Source organism: Echinops telfairi, unplaced genomic scaffold (genome assembly GCF_000313985.2).
Source record: "Echinops telfairi isolate 266 unplaced genomic scaffold, ASM31398v2 ScPeMD7_7475;HRSCAF=8513, whole genome shotgun sequence".
NCBI classification, from domain to species: domain Eukaryota; kingdom Metazoa; phylum Chordata; class Mammalia; order Afrosoricida; family Tenrecidae; genus Echinops; species Echinops telfairi.
The window spans coordinates 14463226-14482431 of NW_022111379.1; the positions used below are offsets into that span (position 1 = coordinate 14463226).

The following is a 19206-nucleotide window of genomic DNA, read 5'->3' on the forward strand; positions in this document are numbered from 1 at the left end:
GGGGGAGGGAGATAACCAGAAAGGAGGGAAAAGGCAGAATTACAGAAAAGTCTATGAGCCAAAGACAGTTTTTGAGCCCAACCAAGGTTTCAAAATTCTTTACCGACCAACAGAATTCTAGTGCATTTTGCAGGTTGTATCTATAAGAGGTGACATAAATACTCAATAGTCCTGATCCAGAATATACTGATCCAAATTTCAGCTGTAAAATGAAATGTTCCTTCTTTCCATGCATTGTTTAAGTCAGAAAACTAAAGCATCAAATCCTGGTGTTTAGACTAACCTTAGCCAAAAAATAAAAATCAGCAAGTAACACCTGACTGGTTTTTAATGAAAGTGAAGGAAGTGCAGTCAATTACTTGATACGGTTCCTCTAGCCATAGTCTTTGTAACTCCCACCAAATCACCAAGCAAACAGGGTGCATGCACCCTGATATGGGGACTGTTCAGTTTTGCCATCCTGCTCAGTTTAAAGTGAGCCTTCTCAGATGCAGGAAGGAGGATCTCACTATCATCAAGGAGGAGCCAGGAGCAGGGCATGTCCTTTGGGCCCCAGGATTCCTGCAAGCTGAACCTCTGGATCCAGAAGATGGAGGGAGAGTGGCAACCTTAGAGGAGGGGCACAGAGGGAAGGGAGCTGCAGAGCCTAGAGTCAGGGCACGAGAGAGAGCAGTTGACTTCCGGTCCACAGAACGTATCATGCCGAGTGCCTGCTGGCTGAAGTCTACTGATGGTGGAATCAAGCATCTTTGGGAAATTTATTGGCAGGGCTAATAGAGCTTTGTCACAGAGCCTAAGCAGGACAGAGACCCAAGGGCGATCTGGCTGAGAGGCAGAGTATGAAAGCGAGGCGTGCCTCCCAATGCAGCTGAGAATAAACATTCCTCACCTAACAATGACATCCTGGGTTGTTTCTGATCCTTAATTGTGGGCTGCTAACTTCCCTTATAAACTCTGTAACAGTGAGTACTCTACGAACGGTGTGGCCACTGCAGTGAGGGAGAACCCAGCAGAGTTGTAGCAAGTGACTTGGGAAGGACGGTTGGTGTCAAAATTGGTAAAGAAGGTGAAGAGGGTGAAGGCTGGCTCACAGGAACCAGCCTGGGGCTGCTGTGGAGTTGTGATTCCCCTTCCTTCTTGTGAAGCCAGAGGTAGTCCGACGTGGCCCCCATGACACCTTTACAGTAAAAAACGATCATGGTCTAAGGGAAACATACATCTCCAGGTTACTCTAATTCTCAACAAATCAGCCCCAAGAATTGCAGTGTGTATTCATGATACACACAAGATGTTTTCACAACACACCTCACATTGTGCTCCAAAATGCATCGACACTTTTATTTCAACACCCAGTGTAAATGTGCTTTATGATTTTCTGTGTGTACAGGAGCAATCACAGGTAGCATACATCTTCACAGGCAATCCTTTCTGACTAGCTGTAGGGCCAGAATAGGCCACCTCAGACCTCAGGCACTGAGTCTGACTCCTGGCCTTACAAGGAATTTTTTCGTCACTTATTCATTCATTCCCAACAAATATGTATTGTGTATTTACTTCCACCGGGCACTGTGCTAGGACCCAGGGAACAAAATACAGGCAGGCTCCCTACAGAAGTGCAATTCCACGAAGAAAAACTCCACAGGAAGAGACTGGAGAAGTAGCAGGAGCCAGACAGCACCCGGTCCGGGGTCCCCGATGGATTTAAAACAAGGTTGTGGGGAGGGGTGGACAGGATACATGGGTTACGTGAAGATTATGTGCAATGTGATCAATTACATACTTTGAGCAGATTATTTTGGATGCAATGAGAAGGACTTAGGAGGAGGTGAATAGTGGGTGCAGGAACATGAGTTGTGTGAGGAGCTGCAGATCTGTATTTATGTATTTGGGAATAAAGGTAAAGTACAACACTCTAAAAGCTTGGAGCCAGGCCAGGTATGAGGATGCAGGGGGAAATTACAAGCGGCACTAGAGTAGTGACTTGCATCCTTAGACTCTAGTGGGAGGACCATTCACAACGAAGCGAGTTGGGGGAGAAAAGGCAGAGGAAAGTAAATGAGTTCAACTTTGGACATGGTGAGTATCTCCTTCTAGTTGTGATTTTCATTATCTAGTTTTTGTACTATTAAATTGTCTTTGCCAGTCCACAATGCCTAACGTCTCGCCTTACCTGACTGAACTCCACCTATTGAACACATCCTACCTGATTCCAGTCCCCATCACCCATCTGATAGGCTGTGTTCTAAAATACTCTAACTTGACACAGGGGAGGAGATACCTTGCCCAGCACCTGATTATGTTTCAATAGCTAACACATATTATGAGCAAGGCAAAAGTGCCACGACTACTACAGATAACCTGTAACAGCCAGAGCTTCTGTCCAGCAGAAACCTGTCAGCAAGGGAAACTCACAGATTCCCACTAACACAAGACAACACCGAGACAGAGCAGAAAAGCTTGGAGATCTGGAGAAACAGGCTGGCCCTCGTTCCATCTCGTTCCACTGCTACCAGGTTTCCTGTATGAATAAGCCCTTCTCCTTCCCCACACTCAACAGCACTTTGGCTATGTTGTCTAGAGCGCCCAGTCCCTGGAGAAGGGCCTCATGCGTGGTAAAGCCGAGGGGCAGCGGCAGACAGGAAGCTCCCTCGACAAGACGGACAGCCACAAAGGCTGCCACGGTGGGCTCAGACGGAACACGAGACACGAGGCCGGCACAGGGCTGGGGAGGGCTCATGGGTGGCATCCTTAGACAGGGCCGCTACGAACTGGACTGACTGATGTCACTTAACAACAGAGGCTTCTTCGTTTTTTCTTAGGGGAAAGAAAACGATAACAATCAAAAATAAAAACAGAAAGAAAAGAAAAAGATCATAATCAAACCCAGTCACTCTCCCCTTCGTTCCCTGCTGACCTGAGTCAGTGTCCATGGGGATGAGGCCCTCGGGGGAGGAGCTCTGAATGACGGGAGACACCACGGCAGACAGCCTGTACGACACCACAAGGAGCTTCTCCACCACGGGCGTCCACTCACGCACCAAGGCCAGGCTGCTGCAACGAGACGGGACGCAAAAGTGCATTTTCCAAAGTGGGCATAAGAAAAAAGGAATGAGAAACGCTTTGTTTCAAAAGCGTGCCACCTATGAGAGAGACCGAACACCTGCCAGGGTCCCCTCTGATGTCCCATCATCCGTAAGGCAGGGAACCGCACTCCTCTCCCCGGAGAGTGGGCACAGCCTGGTGCGGAGTGCTGAGGTTTCGGCTGGGAACGCACTTACTTTAAAGGTAACCTCTGCAAAGCTCCGGTGACACAGTGGACGCGCCCGTACATTGGAAACGATGCTGCAGCCCGGAGCAGAGACTGTTCAGCCTGAGAGATTTCGTCCTCGAGATTTTCCAACAGGCATTTGATCACTAGACAGAGCAGATAGAAAGGCCACGTCGTATCGGTTGGAAAGCACAGCTGTGTAAGTGTGAGAATGGCGAAAACAACTGCCGTGCCAACACCCAACTCTGTGAACGACGGCACTGGAGGTTCTGAGTCAAAGTGAGCTCTTCCATCTTTGCTCCAGCCTGTGCATCATGTCTAGTTCACATGTGGTATCCTCCAGCGCAGACCCAAGGGTCCTTCCCTAAGTCCCTGTGCATCAATCACTCCTCGTGTTTGTTTAAATATTTAAACTGACGGGGAGGAACAACAGAAACATGGGGAAAAGGAGACAGTGGTCGGTGTAAGATAAGAAAACAATAGTAATGTATAATTTACCAAGGGGTCACAAGGATGGGAAGCGGGAAGGGACGGGGAAAAGAGGAGCTGATACCAAGGGCTCAAATAGAAAGTAAATGTTTAAAAAAGGATGATGGCAACATATGTACACATGTGCTTGATATAACTGATGTATGGAAGAAGAGCTGTAAGAGCCCCCAATAAAATGGTTTTTAAAATTAAATAAATAGTTAATAAAATGCTAGAGCTTTAAAAAGCTTTGAATTTGAATGCTTTATAGACAGCATGCGATCCTGGCTCACTCCTGGATTCTTTCTCTGAAGGAAGAATTTTTTTTTTAAACAGAAATTCAGAGTACAATGCCAAACCCGAACCACTTACTCCAGACCATGCCCTGACAACTTTTCCCTAGCACCGTTCTCTTTTGCATGGCTTACTTCACCACCATGGGGAGAACATCTCTAACAGGCCTCTCTTTTCTTTGCTCAAAATCCACAACTGTCCTCATTTACAGCTCAAGAATCCCTAAAATGTTTGGTGAAAAACACGAATATCTAAACAGTCTCAGAAGCTAAGTTTTAAAATGGACTGTAGGGGAAGGTGGTGGTGTGACAGTCCGTGAGACCATAAATCCCACCAACAAAGGAACTTCCGTCTCTGCAGAAATCATGCAGACCAGCTGACTAATCGCAGAGTGAAATGTCGGGGGGTGGGGGTTCACTTCTTTCAGAGAAAGTTGTCTTTAAAAAGAACTGTGTTCGTGGGTATCTGTACATCTACGCATTTAACAGGAATCACCTATTCAAAACCACATTCAACAGAAAGCTACAGCTGAGAAAATATCCAGCTGCTGAAGAGAAATTCTAGTAGTCTCCCCTGCTGGTAAATTATTAAATAAAAAATGAAAAACACAAAGTAAATGTTTTATCATTAGATATTCTGACCAAGTAAATAGCAAAGGTCACTGACTCAATACAAACCCACTAGCGTGTTCCTCTCCACCGCAAGAGCAGACTCCTCCCCGGCTCCACACGCAACCCGCTGACCCTGTGAGCAGGCGGGCAGGGATGCCGGAAGAGCATCTCGCCCGATGAGGAGGTTCAGCAGGCAGGAGGCGGTCACACAGTCATGGGGTTTGGTGCTGGTGCTCAGCTCCAATGCTGCCTGGAATAAGTCTTGCAGTTTCTCCGAATCCTAAGATAGAAACACACGCTCAGCACCATCAGTGAAAGAGTTCTTTGAATGGAAGGAACAACACATATTTACAAACAGAATCTGCCATGACTCAACATCAAGAGATTTAATTATAGACATGGAGGACTTAGTAATCTTTTTAAAAATAATTTCAATGAGGAACTCAACATAGTGAAATTTCTTTTTAGGAGCCCTGGAGGCCCCATGGACCAAGCGCTAGGCTGCTAACTGAAAGGCCAGCAATTCAAACCACCAATAGATGAGACCATCTGCTCCTATAAAGATTGACTGCCTCAAAGACCCTAAAGAATAGTTCTACTCTGTCCTACAGGGTCACTGGGAGTGGTCATCAACTGCGTGGCCGTGGGTATCAAAAATTAATTATTTTTAAAAATTCAAATTTCTTCTTTCAGCAAAAGTGTATTTTCCCCCTATGGCAACTTTGCTATGGCAATCCATACAGAGTCGGAATGCTTTTGTCTATCAGGGTTTACCTTGTACCTGGCCCTCAGACTCCCTTCCTATACAGCTAGCTCAGGGGGAAAAGACAAAGCCAGAGAGGTTGTTCCTCCTCAGTCTCCACACATCTGATGTCGATAAAAGCAGTCCTCAGAAAATCTGCACCAAGGCTCCCACACCTCTATCTCATACAAACATCTACTCATATACACTATCCTGAAGGAGACAGAAGGAAGGGCAATTCATGGCACTTGGAAAAACACTGCACTTCGAATAGGAGATGCGGCCCTCATCCCAAGTCCTTGGCTGATAAGCTGCCTGGTGCTTGGAACGCAGAGCTGGGTTGGCTCAAGAATATTCTGATCATACTAGGATTAGTCTCGAACTGTCAAATTATAAGGGGAAAGATGACTGAGGCTAAATTTTGAAGTTGATTATAGGTACAGATTTTAATGACATTTATAAAAATGTTTAAATGATTGCAATGTCAGTTTATTGATGGTTTAAACATTTACTGTTCACTTTAATTTTCTATGAACTAAAAATCATAAGTTTTTAGTTCAGTTTTTAGTTTAGGACAATATTGGCCTAAAGCATCTGAATTATTTTCATAACATAGTCAGTAGGCTTTGTAATCAAATAGTAAGACTCAAAATAGATAGGCTTTGATATAGAAATGTCATTGTTCTGTCATCCTCAATGAATCAAACTAGAAAATAAAGACTCAAGATATGTAGCTCAAAAGAGAAAGGGGGGGGGGGGGGGGGTAGTAAACTAGGTGAACTCCAAAGTCATATATTAGAACATATCATCAAAATCCTAATGTGTACATATACAAGGCGGTTTCAAACAATTGGTAACAAAATGCAATTAAAAATCAATTTTTCCATGAATTTTCTGAAGCCCCCTAGATTATATCATTGGAGAAATTAGGTTGGCCTTTTTAAATGTCTAAAACGTAATTATATTTAAATTTTTCTTTAAAAAATGTTTTTCTTATCTAGGGCATACCCCGACTGCTACCCACTGGCTACCCAGGAGAGGGAAGCCACCAGCGTCCCTGAGGGAGAAAGACCAGGCTTTCGGCCGCACAGAGTTAAGGGTGTAGAAACCCACAGGGGCCGTTCCACTTAGTCTGTCAGGGTGGCTAAGCTTCAGCATTGACTCATGAGTGAGTGAGACTCAAAACAAGGCATCGAAAACTTAATCTAAAATTAATATTCCTAAACCTTTCAATATATTACAAATACAATAAAGTATGCTGTTGCTATCCTTAGCTGTCTTCAAGTTGGCCCCCACCCCTTGGCTTCCCCCTTAAAAGGAAGGCTTTTTCAGTTTCCGGTTTGCCAGGGAAAAAAGAATCTTGAATGCCCTATTCCAATGACAGCCTTACTAATAGGCAAGCCAAATCGGGTTTCACCAAAATCCTTCAATAACCTATTGTGGTAGTTACATAATCTGTTGTCAATTTGAGAGGCTCAATTAAGAGTGAGGGGGTGAAGTTTGGCCTGTCAATCAGATCGCAGCTTGAAGACCTCATTTGGAGGCACTAAAGAGATAAACAGCCCCCTGGAGGCAGGTTGCAGGTCCACTCCCTGGGAGACACTGCTGCTGACAAGACACGTGGAGCTCCAATGGAGCTGGAGGAGCCACGTGGAGAGCCCTGCCAGTGCTGAGATGCTTCCACTGCCACGGATCCACAAGACTTCCCACCCACTGGCCTGTGATCTTCCTGCATTGCCCATCATTGCATGGGTTTCCTGAGTCTGCAGAGGACTACAGATTGGTGTCGGACATATGGGCTAATATTGGACTTATGGACTTGATCTGGACTGGGCTGGGGTGTCTTCTTAATGTACAATTACGCCTTATATAAAGCTCTTTCTTATACACATGAGTGTTTATGAATTTGTTTCTCTAGTCAACCCAGACTAACACATCAACCCATTGATTGTGTAGAACTTGAACTAGAGAAAACAAATTCAGATGAACACAGCTATAAAAAAAAATTTTTTTTTAATATGTTGCCATCAAGTTGATTCTAACTGCTGGCACCCCCGGGTGTACCAGGGTAGAACTGTGTTCAGAGGGTTTTCAACGGCTGTGCCCACTCAGAAGTCGATTCCCAGGCCTTTCTTCCTAGGTGCTGGTGGGGGGATTCAAACCACCAATGTTTAGTTAGCAGCCAAGGGCTTGGACACTTCCGTCACCCAAAGACTCCATAGTCAGTCATACGCTGTACTAAGTTTCCTGAATTCTGTAGTTCGGAGTTTATATGCACACTGAACAAAACTGGAGACGCAGAGATGCCTGCGGGCCCTTTACAGATCATATGAGGACCAAGGCTTTCAATTCGGTATTAGACCTTCCCTACTCCAGATACTCAGAAGGTAATGGCTGTGAATGAGAATACCATGGTTACATATGATGCCAAGATACAGCGAGACAAATGGCAAGGGGCAAAAAAACAGAAGAGTCTTCTGGAAAAAAGCCAAAACACAGTGTCTAAAATGAGCAGCCACTGCACCAAATAGCACTGTGCACATGAGAGAGCCTGAAAGGTCCCAGTGATGAGGAATGGATGCTGGGGAGAAAACTCCCATCTGGACCTCCACCACAAGACACACTCCGGGATCTTGCTGTCTGAAAACGAGGGAAACAGACATTTCTTGTTCTCTAACATGTGCTCCTGCATGATCCCTTCGACCCTGAAGGTCCACTCGGCCCAAGGTAGAATTTAACAGGCAGGGAGGGCTCAGACTATAGCTCATCTGTAGTTCCGAAGTCTGCCTCGGACAAGTTAGAAACTGAAGCTCTAGAGCCAGTGGTTCTCAACCTGTGGGTCATGACCCCTTTGGGGGTCGAATGACCCTTTCACAGGGACACCCAATTCATCACAGTAGCAAAATTACAGTGATGAAGTAGCAACGAAAATAATGTTATGGTTGGGGGTCAGCACCACATGAGGAACCGTATGAAAGGGTCACGGCATGAGGAAGGTTGCGAACCACTGCTCCAGAGCCAGCACTCCACTGGGGACTCCCGAGCAGATCTGACCACATGGACAAGGGGCTTCCCAGCAGACCCATGGCTATGATGGGCCACCACTGACCAAGTGTGGAAACCATCCTTGGTTCCCAACCCAAGGTCAGAGCAGAGCATCAGAGCAGGAATGTGGGGGCAGGTGAAGGAGCAGAGAGCTTAGGCAGCGACGTGCTGCTAACCGCAAGAATGCTTGGGTTTCAGTCTCAGTTTAGTTATTGCTTGTTCGGAGACCAGAAACCTCACTTACATTTTATACCTCACTTATATTCCACTTCCTAACCTCCTAAAGAGGGAGATTATCTCAAAAAGCCTCAACTTACTGTAAATGAGATCTTCTGACCAAATACGAACATGTCCAAAGGAACTAACTAAGAAGAACGCAGTTAGCAGAAATCCATTAATCATCCTGGAAACCATAAAACCACCTGCCTCCTACACTTCCCGGGTGGCAGAGCACTAAATAAAGGTAAGCTCACTGGTTTTCATCTTGTTTTCACTGCCCGATGATCGCCTTTCCCGCCACTCCCCCTCAGCACCACCCGCCTAGCAGCCCACAACAGTCGAGGCCAAGGCTAACTCAGTCAACAGGCCACAGGCTCTTCACCTGCTGCTCAAACAGCCCATTTCCAGGCACACATCACATTTACATTTACACAGAAGCCTAGATACCTGAAATTGGACACCGGTTTTTGTCAACTTCATCAAAAGGTCAAAAGCTAAAAATTTCACTTCCTCAAAAGCGCTAGAAAAGCATTCCAGTAGTGTTTGGATACGGCCGGCATCAATATCGTGACTCAGCTGATACACTGTTGGAATTTTACCTAAAAAATACAAAGTACAACCAAAAAACATCACTTTAGAAGTGAAAAAAATTTTTTTGAAAAAACTTAAAAAAAATATTACACTTTCAATGTTATTTGGCTAGATTTATAGACAAACAGCACAAAAAATCCTCATTTCATATTTTATCCACAATACAATAATTTTTATATCAACATAATCAGTATTAAGTTTTCCACATAAAAAATGAACATGAATATGTTTACAAATATGCATAAACCATCCCTCTCTAACGGTATGTGACAGAGATTCTTGGTTATTTTCTTAAATAATAAGTAAAAAATTTAGGATCACACCTTTAAAAAACCTTCACAGATGTCTGAGCATGATAGTGGGACAAGAGGAAAGTAAAAGGAAATAGAGGAAAGAGCTAGGAGGCAAAGGGCATTTATAAAGGTCTACATGCAGGCACGTACATATGCAAATATATTTATATATGATGACGGGGAAATAAATCTATATGCATATATGTATAAGTTTAGTATTAAGGCAGCAGATGGGCATTGGACCTCCACTCAAGTACTCCCTCAATGCAAGAACACTTTGTTCTATTAAACTGGCATTCCATGATGCTCACCTTCCCGGCATGATCGCTGAAGACAAATGGGCACATAAGCAAATGTGGTGAAGAGAGCTGATGGTGCCCGGATATCAAAAGATAGAGCATCTGGGGTCTTACAGGCTTGAAGGCAAACAAGCAGCCATCTAGTTCAGAATCAACAAAGCCCACATGGAAGAAGCATACCAGCCTGTGTGATCACGAGGTGTCAAAGGGATCAGTTATCAGGCATCAAAGAACAAAAAATCGTATCATTGTGAATGAGGGAGAGTGCAGAGTGGGGACTCAAAGCCCATCTGTAGGCAACTGGACATCCCCTTACAGAAGAGTTACAGGGAGGAGAAGAGCCAATCAGGGTGCAGGGTGGCAACGATGAAACATACAACTTTCCTCTAGTTCTTAAATGCTTCCTTCCCCACCACTACCATGATCCCAATTCTACCTTACAAATCCGGCTAGACCAGAGGATGTACACTGGTACAGATAGGAACTGGAAACACAGGGAATCCAGGACAGATGATCCCTTCAGGACCAGTGCTGAGTGTGGCGAAAATGGGAAGGTGGAGGGAAGGTGGGGTAGAAAGGGGAAGGGAAGGTAGGGTAGAAAGGGGAAGGGAAGGTGGGGTAGAAAGAGGGAACTGACTATAAGGATCTCCATTTAACCTCCTCCCTGGGGGGATGGACAACAGAAATTTGGGTGAAGGGACACATTTGACATTGTAAGATAGGACAAATAATAATAATTTATAAATTATCAAGGGTTCCTGAGGGAGGAGAGAGGGGGAAGCAGGGAGGGAGTGGAGAAAATGAAGAGCTGAAACCAAGGGCTCAAGTAGAAAGCAAATGTTTTAGGAATGATGATGGCAACAAATGCACAAATGTGCTTGACACAATGGATGGATGTATTGATTGTGATGAGAGTTGTACGAGCCCCAAATAAAATGATTTTAAAAAACCAAACAAAAAAAACTTCATAGAATTTTTGACCTGAAACCAACGTGTTACCATGTCTCAGGACAAACTTACACCGAATAAGTCTGATAAAACTCATATATCCTAACAGAGCTACTCTGTATCAACAATAAAGGAGAACTTTTACAATAAAGAAGAAAACATTTTGCTATTCAGATCAAAATGTTCAATTTATCTAAAAAATGGAAAGAAAAAAAAGGGCAGGTGTCACTCTACCACATCCGTGTGCAGTTCTAGAAAACGGCAGAGAACACCTAGGAAATCATCAGGGGAAAGGTATGGCACAGAGCTACACAAACAACTGTCTCCCCATCAAGTGTAAGAGCAATACAAACATTCCTGAAGGTGCAAGAAATCGAGGACTGCATCTCAAAATCAACTCAGAAAACCAAGAGATAAACATTAAAACAGTCTCTCTCTCAAGTGTGCGCTCTGGCAATTCTGCTGTGGAAGCCCACTGACTAGGGTTTTTTTAATTACTGATTCAATCCCTTCCCTTGCAGTGTGATCAAATTTTCCATTTCTTCTTGAGTCAGTTTTTGTAGTTGTTGTGTTTCTAGGAATCTACACCTCTTATCCCTCTATTCTGATCATGGTGTATTGTCTTATTATTTTTAATTTTTGTAAAGTCAGTAGTAATGTCCCCACTTTCATTTCTATCTTTAATTATCTGTATTTTTCTCTTTTTTCCTTAGCCTGGCTCTAAGTTTGTCCATTTTGTTGATTGTTTTCAAACCACAAGTGTTGGTTTATTCTGTACTGGAGCTTAAATTCAGGGCACCCCATTTGCAGACGGTATAGATGACAGTGACAGTCCAAAATCCATTCACAGTCTCCCCATGGTGTAGGTCACCACTGAATTCCTTCTGGTCGTTCCCCAAGGATGTAGGTAATCTTGCCCTCTTACAGGGTCTTTTGGAAAGTGGACTGCCTCCACCCCTCTCCAATCAGCCTAGGGAGGGGCAGTCTCTTAGGGGCCTGACTGGGAGTGTCCTTGAGGGAAATCACAGTGCTGGAGACTGTCCACGGGGTGAAATGGTCATAAGTCTGGCTATCTATCAGTCCTACCCTGACTGTCTTGGTAGGAAGGCCCTGGACCCATCTTGTAAGCCCGTCTTCTACCATAATGTGTGTGCCCTAATCATGACCCTGTTCCTGCTTCCACCTGTAGGACTATCAGTAACTGTGAGGGGCTGATCTACCACCAATCATCAATTTGTGCCTCTTTGCATTGTTCCAGGTCTTATTTAACTAGCATCCTTGGACAACATGGCGACCTCTTCTAATGGCCTCCCTCATCTGGATGATGTGCCTGTGTCTTTGTGTTCTTTGTCCCTTTTAAGACTTCATAAATGTTCTGCTTCAGTCGGTGGTTCTCAATCTGTGGGTCGTGACCCCTTTGGAGGGTCAAACGACCTTTTCACAGGGGTCGCCAATTCACAGTAGTAGAAAAATGACAGTTATGAAGTATTAACAAAAATAATTTTATGGGGGGGCGGCGGTCACCACCACATGAGGTACTGTATGAAAGGGTCATGGCATTAGGAAGGTGGAGAACCCCTGCCGTAAGTTACATTTGAGATCTGAGTCTCTTTTGTATCCTAGAATAGCTCTATCGTTTTTCTATTCTCATTTCACTCATTTCTGTTCTGATCTTTATTCTTTTCTTCCCTCTGCTAACTTTGGGTTTCAGTTGCTCTTTTGTTTCTAATTCCTAGAGGTATCATGCTAGGATGTTGATTTGAGATCTCTCTTCTTTTTTAATGTAAGCACATACAGTTATAAAATTCCCCCAAACACTTCCTTCACTGTATCGCCTAAGTTTTGTCATGTCATCTTCTCATTTTCAATCATCTCAAATTATTTTTTTTAATTTCCTTTATGACTTATTTGATTTACGGTTCCCAAATTCTGCTCAAGTCTGAAGCTTTTTCTGGCCCCACTACATGAAATATTTCTTTCATGAAAGTTGTCTTCAAAGCACTTATTTCTATTTGAAATTCCATGTGTTTACTTGTTAATTTGTTGCTTGTCCCCTCCCACAAAGTCAGGAACCTTGGTGGTATAATTGGTCTCAGGGGAAAGATAGCCTTTGTAGGCCCATAAAAATGGACTGTTTCAGAAATCCACAGGTTTCTACTCTGTCCTAGATGTCAGGTCAACTCATGGCAGTGAGTGTGGTTTCGACTCTCTGTCCACTAAACTATAAGCTTCAATATTTTGTTCTGTCCACTGTGTACTTTTGACTCCTAGAACACAACTTGACATATAATAAGCCCTAAAAAAATAGTTTCTGGTCAAACTATTCATCTACCTTTGGGATCTGATGTTCACGCTATGAATTGTGGCATGTGATTCTTAGTAAGGCAGATACAGGAGGGTTACTCTTAGCCATTGGCATTATGTACTGACTCAAGCCCCTACTATGAAATGAAATCCGAAACCCTGTAATTGTGACCATGACCTTGTTTGAAATAGGGCTTTTCTTCAGATACTAGTTAAGTTAAATGAGGTGATCTGAAAGTAGGGTGGGTCCTGATCATAATCCCTTCTGAGTGTTGTCTTCAAATGAGAAGACACAGAGGGATATGGCGGGCACCAAAAGCAGATCCTTCGAAAGCACACTAAGATGCAACAAAACGATGCCCAGGCTTGCCAACAGTCACCAGAAATTGGAGAGCAGGGAGAGGTCCGTCCTCTCTGAGCCCCTTCAGGCTTCGGCACAGCCAGGACCCTGGTGTAGACTTCGACGGCCCACAATTATGAGACAACACATTTCTGTGGCTGAAAGGCACCCCAGCTGTGGGAAACGAAGATGCAGGATATGCTTGAGAAAGAGCCGAAAACTATTTGGACTAATCCAAATTACTGTTTGTCCTTTTATCAAATATTCAAACCCTGTATTAAAAGTCCTTATGATGACGACGGAGCATACATTTGCATTTCCCACCCTCCACTGCACTGCCCAGAGTCCTGGCGGAGCCATGACCAAGGGTGCAGCTACTAACTGAAAGGATGGCAGTGTAGGCCACCCAACAACGCTGCAACAGAAAGACCGGGTGAGCTGCTGAGAAGCCCTGTGGGACAGGTTGACCCTGTCACCTGAGTCAGGGTGGCCTCGACAGCACCCAAAAACATTCTGTGCTCTGTATAGCCTCCTTTAATGTCATGGAGAGTGGTGGTGCTGTAGGGGACGGCTGGGCTACCAACTGCAAGGTAGGGCTGTAACCCCACCAGGTGCTCCTCAGGAGACAGATGAGGCTAGGCCATGTGCTCCCGTAAAGCCTTCAGAATCCCAAATACCGTCACCGCTATGCACTGGATTCTACTTGATGCTTAATTAACATAATTACTGTGTTATTGATCACTGCCCAGTTATATGTAGCTCAGTCATTAAGAAGATAAGTTAGGCTTTTACATTTTTACTTTTAAAGTAAACTCTCTCAATTTAAAAATTACCAGCACAGTCCAGCCGACTGTTATTTCACACACTTCTAGATGATAACATAAACCTGTATGCATCGAGTCAATTCAGATCCACAGCAACCTAGAGGGCAGAGTAGAATCACCCCCTAGGATTTCCCAGGATGCCATCTTTATAGAGGAGCTCTGGTGGTGTCGTGGGTAATGTGCTGTGCTGCTAACCACAAGGTCAGAAGTTCAGAACCACCAGCCATCCTGTGGGAGAGAGATGAGGCTTTCTAACCTTGCAGAGCTTCAATCTCCGAAAACCAGAGAAGCAGTTCTACCCGACCGGGTTTGCTATGAGTTGGAATGGACTCGATGACAGGGAGTTTGGTATGGTCATCTTTACAGAACCAAACTGCTGCCGTGACTAGTCGGTTCAAACAACCAAGCTTTCAGTGAACAGCCAACTGAGTACTCAACCAGTGTATCACCAGGGCTCTCCTTCAGTATGACTAGAAATGACTTTAAATGTACTGAGAACTTGTTTTTAAATAAGGCATGGCAACAAAAGGAGACGTGGACCCAGCCTGGGATCATAGAAAAAAATACGTTGTTTGTTGTAAAAGGCCGCATATTGGGACAACTGGTAAAATTTGAATATGGATTCTATATTAGATAATAGGATTGTATCAATGCTCAATTTATTAAATTCTATCATCGTGTTGTGATTTACATAATTCGTGAGATAAAGCAAATTTTCAAAATATTACTGACCGATGGATCAAAGAAGAAGGTGCATGGCTGTTCACGGAGTGATTCCAGGCATTTTGCTGTTGGGCTGAACTTTTTTCAACTTAAGAAGTTGCAGGACATCTCCCCCGCCCCCCTCACCACCAAATGAAGTGAGCCTGTATTTGTAGTAATCAACTTCCCCCACCCCCTCAAGACAACTATATACATATTTGCTTAAAAATTTAAACTGAAAAAGAACCCAACACCAGTGGGAAGTATTCCAGTCCTGTGTCCACTCCCTCAGAAAGAGCAAGGCAGAGCAGAACAATGTCCTGTTTGACCACCGGCAGAGACACTGAGCACACAGGGGAAATGCACATTAAAACATGCATTTTAAAGAATAAAGAATCATTTTTGCTCTAAAATTGATATGGTGATGATTGCACAATTCTCCTTGATATGACTGAATGATTGACTTGTATGATATATAAATCAGGTGCCAACAAAACTTATTAAAAAAAAGAAAACATATTTTAAAAATAATTATTTCTTGTCAAAAAAGGAAAAGGGAGAAGAAAAACAAAAAGAAAGTGGAAGAGGGAGGCTAAATGTTCATCTTCTTGAGCACCCCCGAGAAGGAAAAACAAAGGGTTGCCATTAAATCCGAATGCCTGGAAATGACAGCTTCTTATTATATTTCTGAAACCAGACTGGAGCTTACGAAACCAACAGCACAGAAGGAAACGCACACAGTAACCACAAGACTTGTTGAGAAATGTTATACATAAGACTGCTCTTTTAATTTGTTGTTGTTGCTTAAAAAACAAATTGGGCAATATCTTAAAAGAGCAGCAAACAAATTAGGGCAGGGGGAGGGGGACCTCTGAGTGAAAGACGTCTCCCTGTAAGAAGCACAGCCCATGAAAATTCTAGTGTGGGGTTGGTATATAATGATTAGTGAAAACCATCTCTCTCCCTCCTGCCAAAGCTAATGGTAGCCAAAGGAGAACTATGCGAAGGGGAAGACTTCCCTAAACAAGAACAACAAAACAGAAACGTCAAGGAAAGGAAAATATTGAAGAGTGGAATGTCTGAAAAGAAAAAAACTCTCACTAGCATTATGGTATACTTACCTTGAGAGACAGGAAAAACGTCAGCTATTGAGCCTAAAATGGTTAAAGCTGAAAATCTAGTTGGATAGGAAGACCCAGGAAATAATGCTTCAAAAAGACTGTCGCAAATTGATGACATGAAATTCTGGAAAGAAAAAAAAAGTAGATATAATAGCGCTAACCCACAGTGGTTACCTACCATCAAGAGGATTGCTTTTAAAAGTGATTTAGGTTTTTTGGCTTGTGTTTTAAATAAGGAAGCAAAGATTGGTTGTCACTATTTTCTAAACATTTACTTTCTCTTGAACTCTTGGTATCAGCTCCTGTTTTTTCCTCCCTCCCCCCACCTCGTGACCCCTTGATAAATTATAAATTATCATTACTTAAATATGAAAACTTTTGATGAAATGTAATTCAGAAGCAGTTTCTAGTCCCAACAGACTCCAGACGGGGCCCTGGCCTCCAGATCGCTGGCCAGGATGCCACGCAACCTACAGGCTTAGGGGCTTGCAGTTCTGCTGAGTTTCAAAGGAAAGAAAGGTATAATTACTGAAAACCTGTTCTAATTACCCTCGCTTTAACTGTAAATGAAAACAGCAGCATTGGTATATTAAAAGGCAATAAGTTCATCCTTTAAAACTGATCCATAAAAAATAAACTGGTCCTATGCCAATTGTATTGTTCTATTTTAAAAAAATATTGTGACCTCACAGGAGACAAGAACCAGTTTATACATTTAGATCCTTTGTCCTAAGCATAGTGTCCCACCCATCAACAGGCTCAAGAGACATACGAGGGGGTATCCCCCCAAATTGGATGTGTTGGGAGGGGCGTAGTGCGTTTGGAGTTCATTCCACTAGGTCAGACTGTTAACCCAGCTTTCTATTTAGAGGTTCTGGAAAAATTGTGTAACTGTGTACAACAAAAAAGGCCTGATTAGTGGCAGATTGGGGGACTGGTTTTGCTACCACGACAGTGCACCTGCTCACAAAGCCACCTCAGTGTACCAGCTTTTGACAAAAAACAGCATGCCTCTCTTGCCCCACACACCTGACTCACCTGACCTCACTCCATGTGACTTCTTTTTGTTTCTGCTAATGCAGAGGGACATGAAAGGACAGCAATTTGATGACTTAGAAGAGGTAAGAAAAAAACGAAGGAGCCAGATGAGCCAAACAGATGAGTTTGAAAAAATGTTTCCAGAAGGAGCCAAATAGATGAGTTTGAAAAAATGTTTCCAAGAATGGAATTGCAGATTTGACAAATGCATTAAGTATAGTGGAGAGTACTTTGAAGGTGATAAGCTTATTTTGTAAAAAAAAAAATTAATACATAGCTTTGAAAAAAATGTTTTTATTGGGGTGGGGTACCCCTTCATATGCTCTGGGCCAGGGGTCCTCAAACTTTTTAAACAGGGGGCCAGTTCACTGTCTCTCAGACTCATTGGAGGGTCGGAGTGTAGTTTAAGAAAAAATTATGAACAAAGTCCTATGCGCACTGCACATAACCTTATTTTGAAGTAAAAAACAAAACGGGGCCAAAACACCCCGCAGACGGGATAAATGTCCTCAGCGGGCCGCATGTGGCCCACAGGCCATAGTTTGAGGACCCCTGCTCTGGGCACTTCCATTGGATCCCCAAAAGGCTTGCAAGCCTAGCCTTCAAAACTTTCCACCCCCAGTCCCATCTGGATTCGATTTTCAAGCGTCCTTTCCCATGACCTAACATCTCAGTTCCTCCATTGTCTTTCATGTCATTCGCTAGTGTGAACTCACCGTTCAACACCTTCCCTGTACTGGCTTATCTCTGCGTCCTCTCTACACTGCGGCTAAGAAGACACCTTTCTTTGGATTTGGAAGGGAAGGGCAGAGGTGGACTTGAGTCCTGCTTCTCTCCTCGCTTGCCAGCTCAGGGACTGTGGGGAGAAGACTAAGCTTTGTCTAAGCTTCAGTGCTCCCACTTGGCACGCGCAGATAGTAAGGCCTAGCGTATGCTTTTCTTATCTGACATTAAATGACAGCATGGATAGAGCCCAACCAAGCTCACTGCCACCCAGTCGGTTCTGACTCGGCAGCCCTAGAGGACAGTGAGTTTCTGAGACGGAACTCCTTATGGGAGTAGAAACCTGAGGCTTTCTCCCCAGGAGCAGCTGGTGGACATAAAGTATTTTTTAATGTTGAAAATACTTCGATGGTTAAGATTAGTTACTTAAGTATGAATTAGGAGCCTGGGTGATGCAGTGGCTAATTACTCGGAGGCTATCCTAAAAGTCAACAGTTTGAAACCCACCAGCTGCTCTGCCAGAGGAAAATGAGGACGTCTGCTTCAGTAAAGATTTACAGCCTTGGAAACCCTGTGAGGCACTTCTCTGTCCCATGGGCTACGAAGAGTCAGAATCAAGGCAACGGCAATGAGTTAACAATGAGATAAACTCCTTCACTTGCCTAGAAAACGGTCATTCCAATGAGTTGCCTTCTCTGGGTTGTTCTACGAGAGGTCAGTAGTTCAAGCCTACTAGCGCCTCCTCTGGAGATGAGGCTCTCTGCTCCCATAAAGACTGACAGGGCTGCAAATCGTCTGGGCAGTTTTCATTTGTCCGATCGTGTCCTGATTGAGTTGGAATCAACTTGGGGCAATGGGTTTCTGGTTTCTTCACCCGCGGCACTGGGTGCCCTGAGCCTGCCACACACTCCCTGTGCCAACGAATGATGACCTGATGTCAAAGTTGCGCCCTCCAAAGACCACAGGGGACACAAGGTGGGGGGAAATCTCACAAAGCATTGCTATCATCACACTGACTCAAGTCAAGAGTCAAAAGACAAATTTTCAAAAAGTTGTCTCTTAGGAGCAAAATAAAGAAGTCACATAGAGAGTAAGTTCCGGTTATGAAACGTCTGGTTTACAGACAACATGTATTTACCTTTTAATGTTATGTAAATTTGTCCTCACTTGGAAAGGACTGAGCCAACACCTACATGCAACAAGTTCACTTTCACTAGCTGTGCATGCAGCTTTTAAATCACTGGAAAAGTTTCAAGTCTTTCTGGCATAATCGTTAAAAAGAATCTAAAAAATAACTGTCAATTCAGACTGACTTCAAGTTTATAAAAAGCTTTGTCATTTCAGGAGGAAAGTCAAGGGAAATAGAGGAAAGAGCT

General features: G+C 43.8%; 1 protein-coding gene across 2 annotated transcripts in view; it reads right to left on the reverse strand.

Annotated features, from left to right (window-relative positions):
- Positions 1 to 19206, reverse strand: part of THADA (THADA armadillo repeat containing) — a 391488-nt gene that overhangs the window by 338110 nt on the left and 34172 nt on the right. For both annotated transcript variants that reach the window (XM_045285791.1, XM_045285792.1), the window contains 5 exons: positions 16070 to 16193; positions 9095 to 9246; positions 4708 to 4921; positions 3279 to 3414; positions 2915 to 3051 (listed from right to left, as the gene is read on the reverse strand). In XM_045285791.1, coding sequence (XP_045141726.1) covers positions 2915 to 3051; positions 3279 to 3414; positions 4708 to 4921; positions 9095 to 9246; positions 16070 to 16193 — 763 coding nt within the window. The remainder of the gene's footprint in view (positions 1 to 2914; positions 3052 to 3278; positions 3415 to 4707; positions 4922 to 9094; positions 9247 to 16069; positions 16194 to 19206) is intronic.